This window comes from Scomber japonicus, chromosome 1 (genome assembly GCF_027409825.1).
Source record: "Scomber japonicus isolate fScoJap1 chromosome 1, fScoJap1.pri, whole genome shotgun sequence".
In the NCBI taxonomy this organism is placed as follows: Eukaryota; Metazoa; Chordata; class Actinopteri; order Scombriformes; family Scombridae; genus Scomber; species Scomber japonicus.
The window spans coordinates 12,322,499-12,347,240 of NC_070578.1; the positions used below are offsets into that span (position 1 = coordinate 12,322,499).

Consider the following 24,742-nt stretch of genomic DNA (forward strand, 5'->3'; position numbering starts at 1 on the left):
GTGCATATGGTTTTTAATCATAAAGAACCATATGAAGCCAGAGGATAAAAGGGTTTTTACATTTCTGAGCAGCAGCAGTACGTTTTCACTGAGAAGTTCAACAGGAAAAAGAAGTGGAGGGGAAAAAAAAGAAAAATATATCTGCAATAAATCTTTAACACAAATTGATTTTTCATCCTACATACACTGACAGAAATAGTTAACCTTTGCATCAACAAATATCGCACTGTTTAATTACAATATGGTTTCATGTACAATCACACACTAACGCGCCGCTTTTTGCAATGCATGATTTCTTTTGCAGACACTGTCTTAAATTATCTGTCCCCATTACCTTCTCTGAATGAGGTAGTCTTCCAAGATGTCCAGGCAGCGCACCATTTGGGAGAAGATGAGCACCTTGTGCCCTCCGGCCTTCATCTTAGGCAACAGTTTGTCAATAAGGACCAGCTTCCCAGCAGACTGCACCATAGCCTGCAGGTGAAAGTCGATGGCAGTAGGGCTATACACCTCTCTGAAGTCCTCTAGGATCTTCTCTTCTGCTCCTGAAGTCACACAGAAATTGATTCATTAGCATTACTGTATCTTTGTGCTTTCCAGTGTGCACTCAGAAAGATAAGGGCTCCATTGTTGTATTTTCTCAAGCAGTAGCAACAATTCGGTCACAATACAGGTGTACAATAAAAAACTTTAGAAAGGTCTCTGCCTCAAAAGCATGCCCCCATCTTACTGTTATTTCTTTACATGCCTGTGTATATATACACACACAGCATGCATTTTAGGAGTATTTGCTATTAGTGGGATCCTACAGATTTGATACTGGTAACAAATACGAAGCTGATTCAGTGCAGATGCAGATATCCTCATGTCTTTCTTATGCCAACATCACCAGTATGCTTGGTCTGATGCAACAATCCCTTGAGGCATTAAATTATAGTGATCACTATAATCTGCTGAAGTGTGTCACCAACTCCTCCAAAAGACTAAACAGGAAATTGTGGAATAGCAGGCCTTCTGCAGCTGTGCCTGCCAACATCTCAACTATGTATTTCATGTATCATATTTAAACATAAAAACAGTCACTTGGTAAGTACCGTCCTACCTTTGATGAGGTAGGGGTGGTTGCAGCACTTGCGCAGCTCCATCATTGTGTTGACCAGGTTGGGCATATTTGCCTGGCCAGCTCCTTTAGCCAGGAAAGAGAAGTTCTTTTCTAGGATGGCACGGTAGTATTTCTTCTGAATGTTGGTGAGCTCGACCTCTATAATGGTTTCTTCTTTAGGGGCCAACTTCTTCTCCACGTCCTCCTTCAACCGGCGCAGCATCATGGGCTTTAAGATACCCTGAAGCTTTTGTACCTGTGGACCAAAAAGATGACAGTTTAAGTTAAATAATTCACTAACTGCTACACTTGTCTTGGTTTAGATCAGGGATACAAATGGGCTGGAACAAACGGTGTTACGCATGCCATGACAAAGGTTTTGATGTGTTCCACTAAGGTTTCATTGTTCAGCTGAGAAAAATGTTTTATATTCAATTATTAAACTCAGAATTTGACTGAAGCATTTCAGTTACCTTTACTCCACTTCCACGAATGTAATGGATAAGGCAGAGGCAAATAACAACTAAAAACACATGTAATCTGATTGGAGTAACCAGATACTGAACCACTAATTGTATTTTATATACAAGCCTTTACATCATTTTATGCATATTATTGATATCTGGCTATAGACTTAATACATTTCTTCATTCCATATTTCTTCTGTATATCAAGCTTTAAAACCAGTGCATAACAGACACATACAACACATCAGTTATGTTGTGTGGTGAAAAAGAACCTCTTAACACCAATAGTTTTGTCAATGAAAAGGACTTAACATTTCTTCTAGTTTTACTATCAATTGCAGAGTTGTAGCTGATCCAAATATTTAAACTTTCAGTCTCAGAACCACACTTCAAACATGTTACAATAATCTTTCCTCAGCCTTCCCTTCCGTGTTACTGACTGAAAATGAAATGCCAAATACCAGCAATATGTAGAGGAAAGGTAAATGGCATTTTTCTTGTGAGCAATCGCGTCATTACATGGTCTAACAATAAGTAGCATAATACCCCATTATTTGTTACCATTATCCACCATATGTTGTGTGTGTGTGTGTGTGCTGTACAAAATGTCACTGTGGCCTAGTTAGAAAAAGCTCCACTTCGAGGGTTTCATCTGTACCAACAGGATCTTTGTATAACACATACAACTGTCTTTCCTTGAAATAATTATAAACCTTAAAGTGACAGAAATGGTAACAGAAGCTAAAACTACAGTATTTGATTATTTCATCTTTTTTAATATATTATATGTTCACTCCGATATCTGCTGCATGAAATATTAGGGCATGATCTCCATGAATCTGCAGGCTCACCTGCTCCTCAGTCTTGAGGTCTCCAAACTCCTGCATGAAGGTGTTTTCTGAGGGGAAGCGTGCAGGCTCCAGGAAGTGGAGCAGGCTGAAAAGCTCCTCCACTGTGTTTTGGAGCGGAGTGCCCGTCAGCAGGACCTTGTGCTCCTGAAATACGACAAGAGGAGAATGTTTGAGGAGAAAGTGTTTACAATGAGTCATGTGTCAAAAGCACTCCTGGAATTTTTTTTCAATTATTGCTTTATTAATGATAATTTCTATGTTGTATCTAGGCTTGTGAGATAATGGCCCTTGCAAAACAGATCAGATTAGTTTTTAAACTACAGAATGAAACTCTGCACAACACTGGTTATTTGAAATGACTTTTAATTCCCATTCTTCCTCTAAGATAATGCTTTACATACCAGACTCATGAGCTTGAAGCCTTCTAGCAGCTTGCAGTTCTTGTTCTTGAGGCGGTGGGCCTCATCGATGATAACACAGCGCCACTCTATGGCGTTGAGCTCAGGGCAGCCTCCCAAGATCATCTCAAATGTGGTGATAAGAGCCTGAAACTTGTAGGCACCTCGTATCACACGGCCCTTAAAGTCAAAAAGGGGAGACAGACTTTGTCAGGCTGATTTATAAAACATGTATAAAACTCAACATATTCAGAGAGGTCATTTTTTGTGTTATGATGCGCCAGTAATAGTGTCTGTTTTACAGGTGAAGGTAAGTAAAATTTAGTTTGTATTCAAAAACTGTATTCTGATGACTATGATAATAATTCAGTTGTAAAATACAGAAGAGTTCAGATAGAAATGCTGCAAACACATGCCTTACAGCAATTTAAGATTTCATGGGCCACCTAAGAACACACCTCACTGTTGGGAAGCTACAGCGGAGTATAACCAGGACATGAGGGCACAACCACCAGTCATTATCCGGTTTGTTTATTTGTTTGTTTGTCTGTCTGGTGTGCAGTTGCCTCACCCTGCCCCTCCATTTGTATCTATTACCTTGACAACAGTCCTCTTGGGATACTCAGCTATTCAGTAAGACCCTCCCACAGCCAGCCAGCCAACAGACTGCTGTAGAGGAGCCTCTCCCTCTGATACGCCTGAGCAGCACTGACAGAGACTTCCCCATGGGGGCTGCTATGACATCACAGGCTGCCTGGGAGACAGTCTGGTGGCAGCTCCGCTCTGTTCTACTCTCGCTCGAGTTCATTCCTCTTACGGATCGTCTGAATACTAAGAACTCCTAACTGCCTGTTGCGACACATCACATGGCCTGCCAACCACAGAGAGACCCTGCCTAAGGCTCACTAACTACCTACCAGCCTACTTATTACTGGCAGGCATGTGCCCCTCTTTGAATCTTTTGTTATATGTGACGTTGGCACTACAAACCCCTTATTCAGAAAACGTTCTCATGCCCTACATTCTAAGCAGTAATAGGCTTTATAAACAATTAACCTTGATTTCAAAATCTGACTGAGTTTGAATATCAAATGAATACATGTTCATAATATAATAATAATCAACATAGACTTTCTGTCCTACCCAGAACATCATCCAATACTTACTACCACTGTTTTTTGTTTTTTTTTCACTAAGAATGACTGAAGGACCTATGTAGTGGCTTTATGGCCCTTTGACCAATTAATGCCTGTCCAAAATGTCTTAGTGTATCTGGCCTTTGTGTTAAACGTGGTAATCACGTTCTGCCTGGCTATTCAATATCCGACTCCTGTTGTTTTATGCAGGCCTCCTGTTTTTAAACGTATCATTAGATTACTCACAGGACTTCATGTTGCTGACACTGTGCTGCTGTTTTCTAAAAAGCACAGTGATTATTTTAAACCAAGTGAATCACTGCTTTCCAGTTTAAAAAAGGTAAGCACGGTGATGTTACTTTCTACATGCCTTTCTTCATAAAAGGATAGATTAGGTACGTTGACATAAACTAAAAAGGCTGCTTAAACCTCACAGTTCCATTTGTATTAGATACAGGAAACAAGCTGGAGGCCAAGCTGTGTCTACAACTGACTCTTGTCCTGCTCCTTGAGGAAAATATATGACGGGGTAAAGTAAAACAGAAATTCACTGGCTACAACGAGACATGTGTCTTGAGCCTGGAGAGGACACACTGCCAATAAAACAAAGCATAGACACTTTACACTGGTGTTTGATTGTATTTTTTTCAGAGGGACAAACTGAGAATTGTATTTGATATAATGGATGTGCTGCATCACCCCTGTGCAGTATGTTTGAGGTTTTACACAACAATTACTCTTATTATATAACACCCTGCTCACACATATTTACACAGGGAGGAGTGAAAGGAGGTGCCTGCACATTAGTGAATAAATCATGCTTGAAAGCTACCTCCTCTGCTGCACTTTGAAAGTTGTAAGCAAAAAGATCTCTGTGCTTTGGGCTCATTTACCTGTGCATCCCTGAAATACATCTCATACTGCTGGAGCATCTGCCTGCTGACCATGCTCCCGTGATAGACAATGACATTGAGATGGGTCCAAGTATGGAACTCGCGCTCCCAGTTGGCAATGGTGGAGAGTGGGGCAATGATGAGGAATGGCCTCTTGATGCCTGCGCGATAGATTTCTTCTAGGAATGTGATGGACTGGATGGTCTTTCCCAGGCCCATCTCGTCGGCCAGGATGCAGTTCCGTCTGAAAGATAGAAATAAAAAGAGTTACACGGGAAGAGGAAGTGACATAACAGCAAGAGAACAAGAATGAGACAGTAAATGTGGGGGAGACATTTACAAATCAATGTAAACTGAGTAAAAAATTTAACGATTATATTCCTTCTGTGCAATAATATTGTACAGAATATGTTTTAAAGTTGGACCATACTGCTGTATGAGTTATTATGTCTCCATACCCCCAGAACATAGTAGTATGTATTTATGGTGAGCATTTCTATTGCATGTAACAGTTCTTGTACTCGTTAAAATAACACAAAAATTGTGTACTAGAAGAAAAAGGGGGTGATAAAGATTAAGAAATAGAGGAAGAGGAAAAGGAAACGAGGGAAAATGCACAAAGCACTGATATTAAAAGAATAAAGAGAGAACAACGAAGGAGAGAAAGACCTCATCAGCAGTAATAAAAGGACAAAGAGATGAGATACAACATAATAGCGAATGCAACTGCCTCTGCTGCGTGGTGTACTCCAGCAAACCATTTATTCAGCTGTCCAGTGGGTGGGGGTATTATGTCTTGATGCTAATTGCAACGTGCAGATATTCCCACTGGCCTCTTAAGCAGCTCTCTACTTTTGATGAATCTCTGTGCGTAGGCATACACAAACTCCTGCATGCTCACACATAACAAAGCCGATTCCCAGGGTTAATGCAAGCACACTGACACCGTGTACTCCAAATGTACTCCGCTTCGCTTCTTTTGTGATCGTGGGCGAAGAAAAAGCAATTGTTGTTGCAGCAATGTGCACCTTGACAGGAAATTTGACTCTCCTTGCAGGCCCAACCAAATAGTGTGAATACAGCCAAGTCACAGCATGGTCCCACACTCACTCTCACACACACACTCATTATATCCTTATGAGGACACTCCTTAACATAATGTATTGACTAGCTCCTTACCTAACCTTAACCATCACAACTATATGCCTAAACCCAACCCTGACCCTGAACTGAACCCAAACCAATGCTTAACTTTAAAACCAAGTCTTAACCCTTAAGTTGCCCTTTGATGTTGTGAGGGCTGACCAACATGTCCTCACAATGCTGGTTTTCAACTGAAATTGGTTCTCTCAAACATAGAACGATATTTACAGACACACACAAACAGGAAAAAGTGATTCATTATTCATTAATGATTGTCCTGATGCAGGCAGAAGAATTCTCTTGCAATCCAAAGCAGCACATACAATATAATTCAATCAATGAATATAATGTAGTGTTTTAGCAGCATGGGATTACTGAAAGCAAACTTGTAAAGAGACACCTTACATTTTGCTTGAGCTATAAAAGATACTGTGTACTAATTGTTAGGGATGTAACACAAAACCACATCTGTATATCTGTCAGTTTGTCACAGAAACACTTGTATTCGTATCTGTATACACATTTATACCGGAAGTGGGCGTTGCATATACCTGATGTTATTAGAAACTGTCTAGTCTGCTTAATGTTCTTCTTTTACTGCCATTTATACATCTCATCTATATATCTTTAAGTTTAACTGCCAACAAAATAATATAATATTTTAACCATGTGCTTCTATAAATCAAATAATAAAACACTCCTGCAAGAAGCTGCCGTCTATCAAGACCAAAACTTCACACCACAAGAACATTTTCTTCCCGACTGCAGCTGTGTTCATCAACAAGGTCTGAGACCCCCACCAACACTACACTAAAAGTACATATTACATTTACGTATAATCTTATTATTTGTACATATGTGAACACATACACATCAAAAAAACATCAAACACATGACATGAACGCCAATTCTGTTTTATCATTCCTCACATATTACATATACTCTTCTACTCTGAGCATTGGCACACCACTGGTCATTTTTTGTACTTCATCTTCATACTTATCTGTGCAACATCTCTTTTCATTTTAGAATATCTTTTGCAAATTTGATATTGTAAATTTCAGAGTTAAGGATTTCAGACACTGGTCTCTGGTACTTTTCACAATGAACAATTCACACCAGTGGCAAACAGTTTTTCTCTGTGTTTGTAGGTGAGAGAGGGCTGTAGGTATCTGCAGGTATGCATATGCAGCACTCATAACTGACCTGTTGTACCAGTTGAAGAGGAGCCAGTTGACCCCCTCTAGCTGGTAGTCCCTGAGGCTGTTGCTATTCCTGTATTCCCTCGACTGCTCCCTCTTCTTCCACAGATTGGCTGGGGGTCGCTCCTAAGTGACAAATTTTAAGATGAGAATTCATGTAGAAGTTTGGAAATTATTATGTATTTTGACATGAAAACATTTCAATGGAAGGCAAAGTGGTATAATATACTTAATAAAGGTAATGTAAGATGAACTCCAAAAAAAAAGAGAAAATGAAATAACCTCTAATAAAAAACAAAAGTAATATTTGAACTTGTCCAGCTGAAAAATTATTCACTGCTCTTGACAGAAGGTGTTTGTGTTTCTCTTAGGTTTGTCCACTTGGCTGCATGTACATGAGTTTCATGTTTGGCTAATGATACCTATTCATTTGAGGAATCAATATGTTATATGGGTTCAGCATAAACAGTGTTTTATCAGTGAGTCCTCCTGAATCAAATAAAGTAACATAAAATAAACATTAATTTTAAAATTAACAATTAAAATGACCATCTAACTAAAATGCAAAGAGCCTCCGTCTGTATGTACGAATGTCTGTCAATTTTCTGGACAACTGTTCATCCAATCTACGTCACACTTGGCATGTGTATTGCTGAGGACCCTTGGAAGTTCAGTGTTGACTGTTAAGTTGTTTGAATGAGCGGTTCTCGAGAAAGCTGCGAGCAGCAATACTGCCGGCCAAGCAATCACCCCTTCTGAACAGGCACATTTTGAATAGGCACTGCACTTCTTCCAGCAATTCTAAAACCTATGCCAGCAGCAAAACAAAATATATACAGTATGAGAGTAGCAGAGGAAGATGGAAATCAGATGATATGTGAGGAATGTAGGTGGGCACAGCTCACCACTCTGCATGAGTCTGGCTTGGCTGCCTGCAGCTGCTCAAACTCTTCAATCTTGCTCTGATCTACGTCGTCCTTCAGCTCCCAGGTGCTGTCTTCATAAGGCAGAGAGCACCACTTCACCAGGTAGTACACCACCTCCTGCAGCAGGCAGAAATGAATTAGCGCTGAAAAAGACTAGAGCAAGGCCAAGCTCTGCTTTTATAATATTAACAAAGGCTGCAAGGGAGCCTATTAGGATGGCCTTGGGGCACTTCTGAAATACAAAGACATCTCTAGAGTGGAGAATAAAACTGAACGGAATAAAAGCACAAAAAAAGGGAAAAGGAGTACAACGTGTTCAGGCATGTAGACACAAATAAATACACACTTTAAACAGATATGATTACCAAATGAAAAGTATTCAGTTTACCTCCCCCGTGTCTTTGTCCTCACAGTACGACACCTCCAGCACTCTGTCCACCTCTACGTAGTCAGGGTTAAAAGGGTCCTCCTCCATCTGAGAGAGACAGAAAGAAAGATGGGATGGATAGAAAGAGAAAGAAAATGAGAGAGTAACCGTAAGTGCCCACCCACCATCTGGAATCTGAGACAAGTATCAGTACTGTATCAGCTGAGTGAGTAAAGAGATTCAAATACATGCACACAGATGCGCCTGCCCACACAAACCAACCAAAAAAAATATTTTATGTTCACACACACACACACACACATCGTATACACTATACACGCACACATTCCCTAACAGACGCCAAATAAACACCCACCTGCACATACCAAATGTCCACATACTGTAAGCCTATCCACACAAAGACAGTATACAGTATGTCCACAAACACAAACACACAGCCTTACATCTGCGAAGAAGAGTGCCCTCTGTGCTTGTTTCATCTTGAAGCGTTTGATCTTCTGCGGAATCCTCTTGTCCTTCTCCAGCTGCTGCTCTGTGGCCCACTCACAGTGTAGATAGGAGCTGACACCCGCACACACACAAACACACACAGAAAGACACACACAAATACATGATTAGACCAGGTGGAGATACCCGGAAAAAAAACTTCTTAACATCATTTGGGGCAACTGCTGAGGCCACCAGGTATGATCACAGATTGCAAATGTGATCATAGAAGCTTTAATCAACATGTATAAAACATCAAATATGGCATTCCATCCTCTTCCTCAGCGGCCTGAAAAAGTAATGAACGTGATCAGGCTGATGACACATTATCTGTCATGTGAAAAGAAATTATTTTTCTGGGAGGCTGAAACTGTAGACCTGTTTCATAAATCCTGATTTTCCACTTTATAAATTACAAATGATAATTTGCTTTAGGAAGGAGCTAGAAATGTTAATAAGAGTTAAAAGAACAGAAGACTGTTTCAAATTGTGATGATTACATACATGGTGATGCTGAAAGATGTCCCAAGGATGACTGACATGTCTGTATGCATAGTCCTTATTCAGCATTCTTTGATAAAGGACATCTGTTTTCCATTTCAATGTAACTTTAGTTCAAGACTTTCTTTAAAATGTAGGTAGTAGATACGAACAATGTTTGGAACAGTGTTGATAAATGTGTCACACACATTTAAACTGGGGTTATTACAGGCACTCAACTTGTTTCTAATATTTCATGAATTTAGTTTCATCCAATCTCAACCACTGGTGAAAAATATATTCAAAAAAGAAAAATAATACATGAAATATCATAAAAACAGTTGTAGATGTAACTGAACGATGTACTTACTAGTTTTTGTATTTTACAAAAAACTCCTCCCCTTCAACCACCACTCCTGGAGAAACCTACAGAGGTAAAAGAGGAATATAATAATTAGAGACAAACTCAAAAGTAGTTCTTTTAATTTGTTGACTGTGCACATGTCGAAGATCTTAATAAAAAATACACATATCAGGTCAAATAATGTACTGACAATATTTATCACGCAAAATAATCGCAATGGAAACTTTCGTCATGATTGTGCAGCTTTTAAAAATACTAAAAGAGAGAAACAAGAACGGTTATTACCTCCTTCTTGACGATACGAGAGGACATGATTTTGTCAACAATAGCGGCATCTTCCTCAGTAGGATTTTCCTTCAAATACAGTAAAAATGCAACAAAAACATTTAATGTCAAGTGCTATTACATGGTCTCCTGGAGCACAAATCTGCATAAACTTCAGGACATTTCATAATGCAAAAACTCAATCGTTCACAACAATAATGTAAAACTACATAGTCTGCTCATCTGAGGCTTCACTTTCCCATTTAGTTTTTGTAGGTTTTTTTACTATCTCAATCAATGATCAAAGGTTAAGAACTTTTAGGAACTTTCAGACAATACATTTCTTGAAAATTTTGAGTTCAGCCATTGTCACATTACTTCCATCCCAATTTCTCCTCTGTTGCAGCTAAATTATTAAAAATGGGCAATGAATATGTATTTTCTCTCGTTGTACAGTCATACTGCAGGGGTCCTGGTTTATACGTCACAATGTGGGGATGAAAGGAACAGGCTGTGCTGCAGTTCACTCATCACTTATTCCTGTTGTTCTTCCACAAAATGTGGTTTTGTTAGTTAGTATTGGGGGGAAGCTCCTTTTACACATTTATATGAATCATTGGAACAAAAGAACAATCCATTGCATGTATAATTATTTTTAAGCCAACAAATGCTTGTCTTAATAACTGATATGATTCATCAGTAATGGAAATAATGTTGCTCTTTTACCTACCACAGAGCAGCAAGTACTTACTACAAAGAGTTGAACAGCAGGCTGCTTGGATGCTGCGGTGTTGGTTTTCTTGGCTTTGACAATAACCTTGACTTCCTCGTCTGACAGGCGGGCCTCCAGCTCTTCAGCATACTTCTTCCTTTTCACCTGGCGATTAGATCGCCTCTTCTACACAAAAAACGGACATGGAGGGAGAAGTCCACAGAGTATTTCAGTTATATTTCAATATTTTCAACTGTTTCTTGATTACTTCATACAGTAACTTTGAAACTGGAAAAAAAGTTAAAAACTAACTAACTGACAGTGTCTAATGTCGGGGCAGATTTGATCTGGACTGAGAAGATGATGCTGCTGGGACCAAAGTTTTGACCACATCATCTGGTGCATGCAACATTATATAGATAAATATTCTATACAGACCTTCTGTAGATCAACAAAAGCTTCCATGTTACATTGTTCATTTAAGTAGTTTGCTTGAACCATCAAGGTTATACTGGAACCATTTTTTCATTACTTTTTCAATCATTTTCATTCTACTAGTATTACACACATACACAACATATTGTCATGTTTTTAATATCTGTCACTTATGAAAACAACAGCCGCTGATTAATGCAAACTAAATGCTGACAGAATCAACAAAACATGAGCATGAGAATTCATAAGTTGAAATCTTGAGCAGGAAATTACAAGCAGCACAGTACACAATGTTCTCAATCATGATTCATGACAGATTTATTATCAAGGTTCTAAGTGTGAGACTACTTCCTGCTTAGCTTAAGCTTCACTTAGATACGTTAAATTGTCTGCTGTGGTTTATCTACAGTTTTCCCAGAATGATACTGGATTTTGAAGGCAAATATCAATATTTTGGAGTCAGATAACAGCATCAGCTTACTTTTTTTTATGTTAACACGTAAAACAAAAAATCTTCATAATGATCCCTTAAAATGTTCTTATTATTGTGACCAATAATGTACTCACTAAGAATAGAAAACATACAAAATAAAAATAAACCCCTCTGCTGTCTGGTGGACAAATTATAAATAACCTCAAACCAAGTTTGTAATTTCTGTATAGCCATTTCATCAGCCGACATACACACTGAAAGGATGTATGTGCAATAAGCAGATATCAGCCAAGACAACTTATCAGCCACAGCAGAAGTCACAGCAACATTTCGCAAAGACATTGCAGTAAAGGTAATGCTACTGAATCAATAGTATTGATCAAACCTTTAATCATCTTAATTCATTCATTGCCCATGTGAATTTATGAAATTGTGATATCACTAGCTATATCATTTTATTAACATAATGTCTTATGTTGAGAAAATTACATGACTGTCTACATTCAACATTGCATTAGTAGCCTCAATGTTGCATCATCAAAACATGAATAACTAAAAACTGTATTCATATTTCGTCACACTAACCCATATTGAAAATGACAACATGAATAGGTCATCATGAACAACCATGACCCATGAATAACATTTCAATAAACTATGAAAAAAATCCAGAAGAACAGCATAAACCACAAAAAAGGGATTTAAAGGGTTCTTTAAAATCCAGCTTCTTTCTATTCCTTCCTGTCAAGCCTTTGTAATTATCATTTGCGTGGGCTGCTGTATCCTGCATCAATACACAAGCCCCTCCTAATGATAATATGTAGTTAATTAGGAATAAATGCCACTGAGCCAAAGTTAATTAGGTGTGCAATATAATATCCCCATGGAGATGTAACCTCACATCCCCGAACCCAAGCTGACCAGAAACTGCAGAGTCAAACCTGCCACATGCCATGACACTAGAGCTGAACCCCTGAGGGGGCCATGCTTCTCTCTTAGCTGTCGGCCCACGCTGCTTTGACTTCTTTTACAGGATCATCCTAAATGAGTCATCAACAGACTGTTTTAATTAAGGCCAGGGGCACCATTCAACGTAATTATATCATAGGCAACAGTCCGGATAGGACACGGAAGTGGAGAGAGAGAGAGAGAGAGAGAGAGAGAGAGAGAGAGAGAGAGAGAGAGAGAGAGAGAGAGAGAGAGAGAGAGAGAGAGAGAGAGAGAGAGAGAGAGAGAGAGAGAGAGAGAGAGAGAGAGAGAGAGAGAGAGAGAGAGAGAGAGAGAGAGAGAGAGAGAGTCACAAGTCATACCCTTCATTCAGACAAGTCGCTCTCTACAAATAAAATGCAAATAGAGCAAAGAGCACACAAAACAGAACTGTGTTTGGGATGAAAGACAAACTCAGATGTCACCTACTTTAATTGTCATTACTGACCAGGTCACACTTGACTTGGACTATTTGTGAGCTCAGAATTATGCAGGTGAAACCATTTTCTTCATGAGACCTCGAGAACATTTCATTTCAACTGATTGTCTTTTATCTTTAATTATCAAGCATCTGACATGAGACTACACCACATTTATATATATTATGTACACTGTTTTACTTAATATAAATTATATTTTCACTCCCTCATCATTCACATGTAAAATTCAATTCTCCTTTACTTAAATACTAATATTAAAAAAAATGTTCCCAGCTTTTATTATTTGCTTCAATTTCTCAGTAATATCATTTTCAGCTCATATCTTTTACACAACTCGTATCTTTAACACAAATTGTTGTATATTGTACATCTTGGAGAATGTTATTAGGATGTACAAGACACATTCTCCTGGCATTTTTTCCCTGCCTTACAACAATCTCAACTTCAGGTGAGCAATCATTCCTTTTTCCACAATAGTGCCATGTATTTAGTGGAAAATAGAACGTGGTGTTTCTTGCTCTTGAAAAAAAAAAGTGAGCTAATTTAATTTCTTCAGGTGTATATTATTAAACAAACAAATCCCTGGAGTATTTTAATCTCACAGGCTGCTGTGGCAACAGAAAATGAGAAAAACCAGCTCACATTACTTTTCAATTCAGTTTTTAAACACATCTAACATCCATATAAACATTGTCATAATTAGTACATCACAGTTTTTTCTACTTGTTTGAACTTGCATGTGAAGCTTCGATTATTCATGCTTTCACCTAAATATGAAATAATGCCTCAATAGAGTCAATCTGTCCATTGACTCTATTGTCAATAGAGATAAGAGGGTGTATTTGAGATAGCCACCCACTGCATGACCTCCACCTGAACCACAGAGTCAAGCCAAAGTTGTGAAACCTTCCTCTCTGCTCATCAGCAGTGTGAAGACTCAGACAGACCACACCACTTCACTCATTGCCTCGTACCATAATGGCAACAGAAACAGGGCTGGACTTTCGCTTTGTTTTCGTCTTGTAGAAGTTTGTTACCACAGAAAATAACACTAAAACCACATCTGAATAAAGTGAGGGATTTCAAAAAACAGCAAAACATAGCTCAATTCCCACTGAAAGTCCAAGTTTTGTGTCAATGTATTTGCATTAAACTAAATCACTGTCATTGTACTGCATGTTTGTTGTGTTTATTTGTGAGTGTATGTACATGTGATGAATCCTACCGAGTCAATGTCTTTAGAAGTATGCCGAGGTGGACGGTCATCATCAGACTCCTCCTCTGAAGACGGTGGCTTTCTTTTCTTTTTCTTCCCAATCTTGATGACAATTTTCCTGAGGGAGGGAAAAGAGAGAGTGAACACAATGAAATCCATGTAAAGTTTACTGTCCTGTTGTTTATATTATATAAGTACTGTGTGGTGACTAATGCCTTAAAAGATGCTGCTCACAGCTACCTACTAATCACCTGAAGCATCTGACCAGTATATGCATGAAATCTAATCTGTTCTGGGGGCTTGTTTGAACACAAATGAAGTATATATATAACTCCAGTCTTTGAAACCTCAAATAAAATCAATGTCCATATCAAAAGCTCTAAAATAGCTGTGACAACAAAAAAATATTTTTCATCTGGTGAGGTGAAAAAAACAGGATATAACAATGTGCTCACTGTATCAAATTCAACATACGCATGTGGATATGAACTTGTTAATTTGTTCAGCTATTCTGCAGGTATTGATCAGGTGATCACGTTAAGCCACTTTTACAACAGTGTCTTGAACCATGTTCTTATCACATAAGGTCTGAGGCCAGAACTGTGAAGGCAGTTTAAATGAACTGGAGTTTCTTGCCATGGCTGTGTGAAAGTGAAGTAGCCTACCAACAGTAAGTGTATTTACTTCTCAAACCCTATTTTATAATCAAACTTAAAAAACAACAGTTCTGCTTAAGAGAAGTAAGAATGAACACAATTCTAAATGTTCCCACAAACTAAGCAACTTTTGTAAGTCTAATAATACAATTAGATAGAATTGATCATTCTGGTACAACCGGCATTTATTTCAGTAGTTTAGTGTAGGCTAGATGAAACGAAATATACATGTGGACATTTTAACTGCTTTTTATTTAGCTAATAAAGGAACTGGTTGGGTGAAAGTCTGTCTGTACAGGATTAGAAGAGAAGGATGAGTCTGTGTCATCAAAGCCATACATAGACATTACAAAGAGGCTTACATTGCGAGACAATGGCAGACAAACCAATAAGCAGTGTGTCATCAAAGTCAAACATGTCTTGCAAAAGAAAGAAACATTCAAAACCATCTGATTGTTTGACAGGAGACTCCAATTAAACAGCCTAAGGCAGGTTTGCACCGTAATGCAAGATAGGGGAGTACAAATAGATTTGCTTTTGTTCAAAACATTAGTAGCCTAAGTCTATATCATATAAGAATCTGTGACTGTACATTTGTCAGCATGGAGTTTTTAACCCCAACATACATACAGCAACAGCTTGGGAAGCAGCTGAAGGATAACAAGGAAATGCTTTCACATCAAAACGCTCACAATGGGAGCTGCTGAGGTTTATTTGATTCAGGAATTCTGTGCTTTGCTAAAGCTCTTACTTTGTCTATGGATTCACACCAACTAGGGCTGGACCATTTGGTGAAAAAGTCATATTGTGATTATTGTGGAAAATATTGCGATTATGATTGCGATATAATAAACAAAATGGTATCACGAGTGTATAATTATTGATGATTTTGAAAATCTAACTTACCAATAGCAAAGTGAAGTTTATGTGCATTAATTAAGATCCACTACTTTCATAATGTTAATGCAGTTATCTGTTGTAATAACGACCTGATGCTCCTCACACATGCAGCCAATGCCTCTTTCAAGCCTGGGGCTATGTTATCGCCGGTACAATCCTCGGGTCTTGATCATTTTCTGAAATAACCGAGTACAGGAGTATCATGTCTACATTTCCACCTGGTCTGTGGTCTGCACATCGGCAAGTCATGTGACCATGCACTGCACACACTTCACTGACTACACAGAGACTGAGTGCGGTCTGTGAAGTATCTCCACTCATGGTGTATAGAAGACCAAATGTTTTCAAAGGTATTAAAATTGAATAAAATGTAGATGTCTCTGGTTCTATAATTGAACAGGCTGACATCGCGATTGTGATTGCGATGAGATTAACACCAACTCTATTTGCTTGTAATTTGGCCGAAATGTTGCCCATTAAGCAGCCATTGCTACTTTGTGAGTGATAAAAGTCCCATTGTGGCTTTATGTACAACTGTAGTACCAAGACAGACTGCTGGGGTGTTTTGGATATCAGGAGCATTGATAGCAGCAGATTGCACAATGAATAAACACACGCTTTTACTTTTCACCAGTGCCTCTTCCTCTAACTCTTTGTTCTCTCTCTATCACATTGTCACATATTATTTCTGTGACCTTTGCCCATATATTCTCTCACCACATATGCACACACGTCCTATCCTGTGCCTCTCCAAGTGTATTATATCATGCAAGCCACAGACACTAAATATCTAGCTTGATGTGATGTAAATGGGAAAAACATTGATACATAGCATCTTCCCTCTCTGACTTACCAACACACTTACATACACACACACACACACACACACACACACACACACACACACACACCTTCCCACAAAGGCAAACATGCTTCACACCACACACACACACAAAATCAACAGCCCCTGTTATACAGACATCCATCAATTTTGTCGTAAAGACTCATCATTATGCCGGCTTTGCCTTTTTGATCCAATTATGTCGCCCCTGTGTGTGATTTTAGATACCATGCTGGTTTTCCAGAATCACAAACATTACACGTAATGCGAGAGAGTCCTTGTCTAGTGTGTGTGGTCCCACCATGCGAACTGACCCTTTTACAGAGACGTCGATCCAGCAATGTGACCATCTCTGAATCCGGCTTAATGACGGAGCAACAATACCCCCCCCCCCAATTCAGAGAGGCAGAATATTAGAATGAAACATCTCCACCTTAAACAGGCTGAGTAAAACGGGCTATAATATATGTAAGCCAACTCAGACACTGCCACATGAGCATGTCTTTAGTGGTTCCTCGGGGACTTGTTCATATGGGATTACTTTAGAGACTCACATCAAGTATGAACAAAGATTCCCACACTAGCCAATACCTTCTCCTGTTAGCCAACAAGACATTCTGTCATTCTGTTTGACATCAAGTAGGCCCTATATTTGGTGTCTAAAAGGTCAGACACTGCTGAGTGCCTGACAGGAAATCAGCCTAATGAACAACAACCTGTTTGGACAACAACTTATTAAACAAATCAACCTGACTATTTTTTTTTTATCATTTCCACATCCTAATTTTACATATTAAAACAGTTTTTTTAAATCTCTCTTTAGTTAAGCTTTCAACTCCGCTGATTGTAGATACTGGTTCTCCAATCAACCCAAATATGGAAAACATGAATGGCCCTGAAGCAGTTATAGCCTGCATGCACCCTCACTCCAGTGCCAGAGGACATGTAAGTAGATCAAAGACCGACACAATACAAAAATGTGGAACAGCGTGTACACTTTTACTGCCACTCTACAGCTTTCTGTGAAATACAAACATTTCCTTAAAAAAAACATTCTTCAGACTTGATAAGCTGGTCTAGCTGATCGGTTATGACATTAGCAGCAACACCTGGCCAACACTGATTAGGGTTACTAAACCAAAAAGCCTAACTGGGAAAAACATAAGGAGCTGATACAGACTATAATCTCTATTAAAGGCATTTCTGGACACACAAATGCCTACAGTATTGCTCTGGATACAGCACATTCCTCCAGCAGCACGGTGCTAAAGAACGGTCCCTTCTTTCTGGTGTCCCTACCCCCTCTGGATGATATTACATTTCACAAATCCTCTTGACAATGACACTTTATGGTTGCCATGCAACGTGCCCTTGGGAGTGTTATTTGGCAATGTGGGCTGCAATGTTCACGGTGACATCACTTCCTGTGAAAACACCACCAGTGCATGTCCACTGACACTATGAATGGCTGACAAAGGTGCCAAGTCAGTGTGACACAATGAAAAAGAAAATAAAAAATTAACCAGCTGTGACACCCACAAGAATAGAGAGAAAAACATCATAAAAGCAGCCGAATGGGACAGAACACAATGTTCTTCCTCCACCAAATAAAAGCTGGCTAGGATACGGGCCTGGCAGAATAACAGTGTCACATCACCAGGCAGCAGCTCAGCAGCTAACAGCATATAACAGGGCTAAAGCTTCTCTCTGATCCCCATATGGGTAAACCTGAACTGTGAAACGAGATATTTGAGGGCTGTGAAATCATCAATTGAGCCAGTACAGACAGAAAGCATGGATGGTGAGGTGGCACCTTGCCTACTGTATTGTAAAGCACGACATTCACAAGGGCAACATGACAGAGTGAGAATTTCATATGACGAAAACTATATTTTACACACACACACACACACACACACACACACACACAGAGAGTGAGAAAAAGAGAGAGAGTGAGAGAGAGGGGAAAAAAAACCAAAAGCACAAGCCACATCTTAGTGATGGTTACAGCCTGTTCCACCCTGCTGTGGGTAACACAGGACCACCCAGGGGTTTACTAACACCAGTGCATACCCTCTCTTTGAGTCAAATGCTGTCCAACAAGCTGACATATATTAACACAAATGATAGGGGAGGAAACTCAAATCAGTCTCTTACTGAGAAAAAAGAAGTCTGAAAGCAGTCAGTTTGACTCTTTAAAGGCCAGGTTCAAGTCTCCCTGATGTAAAGAACTTTGCATAGTTCTTTTGCATACACTCTTCTATCGCTCCATGTAGTCATATAAACATTTGAAAGAGAATAACACATTGGACAAGCTCACAGGCATATATTCCCACAATTAAACATGCCTTACAAGATAAAAATGCTGGTTCTATCACAGTATAGTCCAGAAGAATGATGCATTACAAACTAACCCAGGTCATTTGAAATTAAACCTTTTCATTCATTTCAACACTGTTCACTTACAGAAGATGTCTTCTTTTATAATCGTATCATCCAGCAACATAGCAGAAAACCTGCACCACATAGTTAGATAGCAGTGTCTGTCAACCAAATGAACATATGACACATATATGACTCTGTAACAGTTCATTTTAAAAAATGGACTACGGTATTTGAAGAATTACAGTAATGTAGTATACTCAGGGTGAATCATGGGCTGACAGCAACACATTCAGTTTTGCAATACACTTTGACAAAGAAATACACACATGGTTTTAAGTTACTCCGAATTTCACCCCACGCAGTCCACAGTGCAATGAGCTCCGCACAAGAGTAAGAAACGCATTTCTTTGTCAAAATGGTTATTTTATTTAATATAAGCCTGCTTTTAAAAAATGATTTTGGGCACATTAAGGCCTGTAAGCAAATGTCAAAGCATTTTGCAGAGAGCTTTGTGAACAACTACCACATCATTTATATTGAACCAAATTAATACAAGAAATAGAAAGGAATGCAATCAGTCTATCCTCCGTCCTCTGATAAAGTAGTATAACAGTAAAAAAGGTTAAATATATAAAATATTCAGGTTTGCATAAGCAAGTCAGTAAATATCCACATTTTAATTATATCCAACTGTGGACTATAAATGTTCCAATAGTAGAAAAGCAGTCCTACTCATAAACACTACTGGTATATTAAATGACAAAAACAAAAAAAAAAACAAAAAAAACTACTCCTAAATTACTCACGATGATCCAAAACTTTTCATCTCTATGATTGATTAAGGCTAACTTCTGTTGTATTTTGTGATAGTTGCTTTGTTTATTCTGACTTAAGGAGGCAATGAAGTGATTACTTCTCTAAAATTCAAACAGGAAATAACAAAAGGAGATTCGAGTGTTGACAGCACTTGGGTATGAGAGGGAAACTTTGCTTGATTTATGTTTAATTATTTTGAAGCAAGAAATAAAAACAAACGTTTCATTTCAAAATCTCAATATTCAAAACATATTTAATTTCATTGTCTGTTTGTTTTGTTTTTTTACATGCCATTACTTCAATTATTTCCTCATTTAGAATGTACTGATGCAGACACAAAACGAATATCCTCTGAGAACTTTCTTATCTAATTTCACATCCACACACCATCTTGTTTCATATTTACACTTTTTTTTTGCATTTCCATGGTACTGGCTGCTGTTACTGGAGGAGGAGAAGGTGATTCATTTGCCTCCCCATCAGGATTTAAAGAGGGCATCCAGACATAAGCTTGCATCTCTAATTAGACTACAGCTGGCCCTGATCTGACATTAGAGTGATCCCTGATGATAGGCTACCAGTAGCTCTTTCCTGAGAGTGATAGGCTAGTTGCTGTTCAAGGCTTACTTGGCTCCCATCCTCCTATTGTGCCAAATAACCTCCATCCCTTGTCCCCCCAGTGTTGTCCTGCCCTACTTGGCATGCTGCCACTGGGAGTGTATGTGTGAGGGTTTGATTTTAATAGAATCGAGATATGATGAGCGCTTTGCAGGCCAGGACCGCAATGTGATGCTTAAGCATCTCAGAAAGGCCTTCTCCCTCATAGATGATCTACCTCCAAAATACAGATTGTGTGTGACTGACTTGTCTTTGAAACTGCTGTCAAGTGTACGGTGTGTATCTGTGTGTGTGTCTGTGTATATATGTGTGTCTGCGTGTCTCATCCTGAGGGGCTTATTGAGACAGTAGCGCTGGTCCTTGTCAGGAAATCCCCCTTCTTATGAATGGAAGGCTATAATCTCAGTGCCACACAGCAGCATACAACTGGAAACAGTAGTAACAGTACAATCAAGCCCCCTCTCAAAGACAAATAGTGTATCAGCGCAGTGCACATGGCCACACAGGGGATTTCTGCTTTATTCAGCAAACATTTTAAAAACGGGCAATGCTAACACACTCACACACACTCACAAGAAAAACAAACATACACACACACACACACACACACACACACACACACACACCTACATTAGCTTTCAACATTAAGACATGCAACACAAGCCCACAAACATGTTTATATATCACACACAGGGACACATGTGAACATACACACACACACACACACACACACACACACACACACCCTGCAAGGGATTAACTAGGAAAACAATTAAAAAACAGCTTTGGCTTTTCCTAATGAAAAACTGGGGGAGAAGAGATTAGACAGCTAGCAGGCGAGCACTGAAATATGAACAGCTATACGCTGCGGCATATAGGCTAGACTTAAACCTCCATTTTCTATCATGTAATTGATCTCATGAGCACCATTTTGTTTGATATTTTCCTGCTACCCTGCTGCTTTGTAGTATCAGCATATTTAGAACATGCCTGCTCACAGGAAACATTGGATCCTCTGCTTCGAGCACGCTGGAAGACCCACATTTATATTAGGGAAAAAATGTAAAGGGAGGAGGGGGAGGGAGAAACAAAAAAGGGAATGAGCGGTACAGTGCTTTCATCTGCTGATTATATTAGGTTATTTTTCAGCAGGTAGGCTGCCTTGAAAAGCTAATTCCAGCCTGCAGAGAGCCAAGCCGGGCCTGTAAAATAACCCTTGCCTCACCAAAGGATAAATCCTGTGATACACAAAAAGTACCCTGTACAGCAGCTTCACACAACAACTAAAAACCTACCAGTGTATTTATATAATATGTTAAAACACATGATGACGTTATGCTCAACATAGATTGTCTGCTAGAAATCGACACCACAATTCACAGCAATATTTTATTTTCCAAAGATAAATGCTCAACACTGCAATCTGTTTTTTAATGCAAGGAAACTTCAAACCTTGTAAAGACATTTCTAAAAAGGGCTTTTCTTCAAATCAGAACACAATAGTTAAAAAAGGCAGATCACTGACAAAAATGTAACATTTATCTTGAACATGTTTCGAGTCCACCTGTCACAGCGGCTGGTGCAACCATATTTTATTCGGCTGTCTTCATTCATGTTTCTCATCAGTGAAACAGATTTTACACATAATGAGATGACCCCTAATTCACTTTGCAAGCAGCTTGAAGAGTAAACTACATAATCTAGGAGGCTCTGATTACCATTTAAATGGAACTGATGATTCTAGTAGAAACCAGGGTGGTCAGGACAGTGTGGTGGTCTCAGAGAAACAGACCTTTAACTACACAGACAATTAGGATAATAGTCTTATCTCAGGCCCCATTCTCTGCTTAAAACAACAATCAAATTCAGTGGAGGTGAGTCTATACTCAAACCCCAAACACACACACACAAGCTTTCTGAAAACAAGTCTGCACGCATCCTCATCCTTTAGCAGAGGCTGAAGTAATGACTTTAGTGGAAGGTTAGTACCGCTGCAGCTGAGATGCATTAATATTTCATGGGGAGACCCTGGGTGGTGCATGCATATGAACAGGACTCTCCTCCAGTATGAATCTTTCCCTGGAGTTTCTCACCCCACATTAACAACAGAACAACTTTTCCGCCTCTGTAGGTGACGCCCAAACACTTTACTCCAAAGCCACAATTTTTATTTTAAAAAGATTTTGACCTGATGAAGGTCCAACTTGGATCCAAACGTTGTCCATTTGAATTTATTTGGATTAAGTGTGCAGTCTATACTCTTTTTCAATTGGCACTGTCTTTTAATAGCACTGCACCTACGTGATGTGCGTTATAATTGCAACAGCTTCTACATAGACACACACAGCCCAGCACACACACCAGGTCTCACAACATTTAGAGGTTCACACTAACCCCAAATATATCAGTGTGCCGCCACCACTCCATCCCTGACTTTTTCACTGTCAACCTTTTCAAAGTTCCCAGCCATCATCATCAAGTTAAGGGCCTTGTCAAGTACAGAGAACATGGAGGTGCAGTCCACGCCGCAGTGTGAAACACAAGAAGTTGCAGCACACTCACAGCATTAATGCTATTACACTGGCTCAAATCAAAAAACACACTTTTAAAACACGACTGTCATTACAAATTCACAACAACAGCTTTTCCCTTCTGACTGAAGTGAGCTATGCTGAGACTTGTCACAGTGTTATTTGTTACACCTGTTACGACAAAGTTGTGTTGTATTAATGGTACAATGTTTGTTCCGTTAGGCTAGTGAGCTTCCTCTTGTTTATCTTGTGTCCACATGTACTGACTAGTACCAGTGTAAGATGTTTAATAATGTATGAGTGTGCTTGTGTCTAGCAAGCACAGTTTTATTTACAGGTATTATCTACTTTTTCTTGGTATTTGCTGTACTTTCATTTAAAACAATACTTTTGGATTACTGTAAACACAATCTATTTGCCTTCTTTGTTCTCTTAGCTTCCAGAATAAGTCCAAAGGCAAATGTTGAAAAAGAGGAAGTATGATCAGGTCATTTGGCGTTCAGGGCAAAACGGTTGTATTTATGTTTTAGTTTTCCTGTTTACATTACATTGTCATGAACTTGTGACTGATCATGTTCTGAATTCTCATGATTCAAGGCCTGGACCTGCCTGCTTCAATCAAACTGGACTTGCTGTTTTTGCCACTGACTTTTTTGGAACAGAGGGGGGGTTTATTAGCTTAACTTTATCATAATTGATAAGTGAAGATAAGACTTTCCACTCATAAGTATATTTTTTCCACATCACCGTGGTTATCAAATCCATGCTGCTCAGAGTGAGCTTCATCATTACATACAGCTCTTTGGAAAAAATCTGCTGCAAATTGTCTGTTCTTTATTATGCAGTTTCTAATTAGTGGGAATGTAAACACTCAATTAGCACGAGCATTTACTAACTATGAATCTTCACACCTTAGATGAAATATTCACACACTCCCACAAGCTTCTTGTCATATACAGACTGAACTTCTTTTCTCAGTTAAAACAAAAAGACCAGTACACAGCTAGACTGCGTATAAAACACTAGGCAGGCTTTTGATTTGAAATCGATACAGGAAGTGGCACCATTCGGCTGACCAATGGTGTAACTTCATCACTCAGTCAGGGACAGACATTAGCATCTATAGGGCTGGCCCTGCTGTTGCGGTCAAGCCAAAAAAGGGAGAAAACACATAGTAAGAGCTACAACAGTAACCATCACTACAGCCAACGCCAGAAGACATTATAGGTTGTGAATTCTATAATGAATCCTGTGAAAAGATTTCATCATAACACACATATGTAACCACTGCAGATTTAAGCCACAATATCACAGCATTCAGATTTGACTAGACAGGACAAACTCTAGGCTCACAATCAGACTTGACTTGCCTCCTTTGTAAACATCATGCATGTTTGATGCAATTGTGACAATTCTGACTGAAGCTCTTGATGACAATGTGCACATACAGTCTGCAGTGACCTACCCTGTTTTACACAAACTGGAGCATCAGTGGTCACAGCAAAATGAGAAGTAGTAAGTGAGTGAAGTAAGTGAATTATAATTATATGAATAAAAGCTTTGCAGTACACTACCTCTTGCTACAAACAGAGCATTTTGCTGTGTTGGAGAATTCTAATGAACAAATCACAAACACTGTTTCTCAAGCAAGTATCAAAGGTAATGGCCTATA

At 39.0% G+C, this 24,742-nt stretch overlaps 1 protein-coding gene across 6 annotated transcripts in view; it reads right to left on the reverse strand.

Moving 5' to 3' along the window:
- The window catches only part of chd9 (chromodomain helicase DNA binding protein 9), a 75,584-nt gene that overhangs the window by 20,669 nt on the left and 30,173 nt on the right, over positions 1-24,742 (reverse strand). For all 6 annotated transcript variants that reach the window (XM_053317218.1, XM_053316721.1, XM_053315943.1 and 3 more), the window contains 13 exons: positions 14,333-14,441; positions 10,852-10,998; positions 10,122-10,190; positions 9,843-9,898; positions 8,950-9,067; positions 8,507-8,593; positions 8,098-8,235; positions 7,197-7,318; positions 4,848-5,091; positions 2,822-2,998; positions 2,421-2,564; positions 1,103-1,358; positions 335-545 (listed from right to left, as the gene is read on the reverse strand). In XM_053317218.1, coding sequence (XP_053173193.1) covers positions 335-545; positions 1,103-1,358; positions 2,421-2,564; positions 2,822-2,998; positions 4,848-5,091; positions 7,197-7,318; positions 8,098-8,235; positions 8,507-8,593; positions 8,950-9,067; positions 9,843-9,898; positions 10,122-10,190; positions 10,852-10,998; positions 14,333-14,441 — 1,878 coding nt within the window. The remainder of the gene's footprint in view (positions 1-334; positions 546-1,102; positions 1,359-2,420; positions 2,565-2,821; positions 2,999-4,847; positions 5,092-7,196; positions 7,319-8,097; positions 8,236-8,506; positions 8,594-8,949; positions 9,068-9,842; positions 9,899-10,121; positions 10,191-10,851; positions 10,999-14,332; positions 14,442-24,742) is intronic.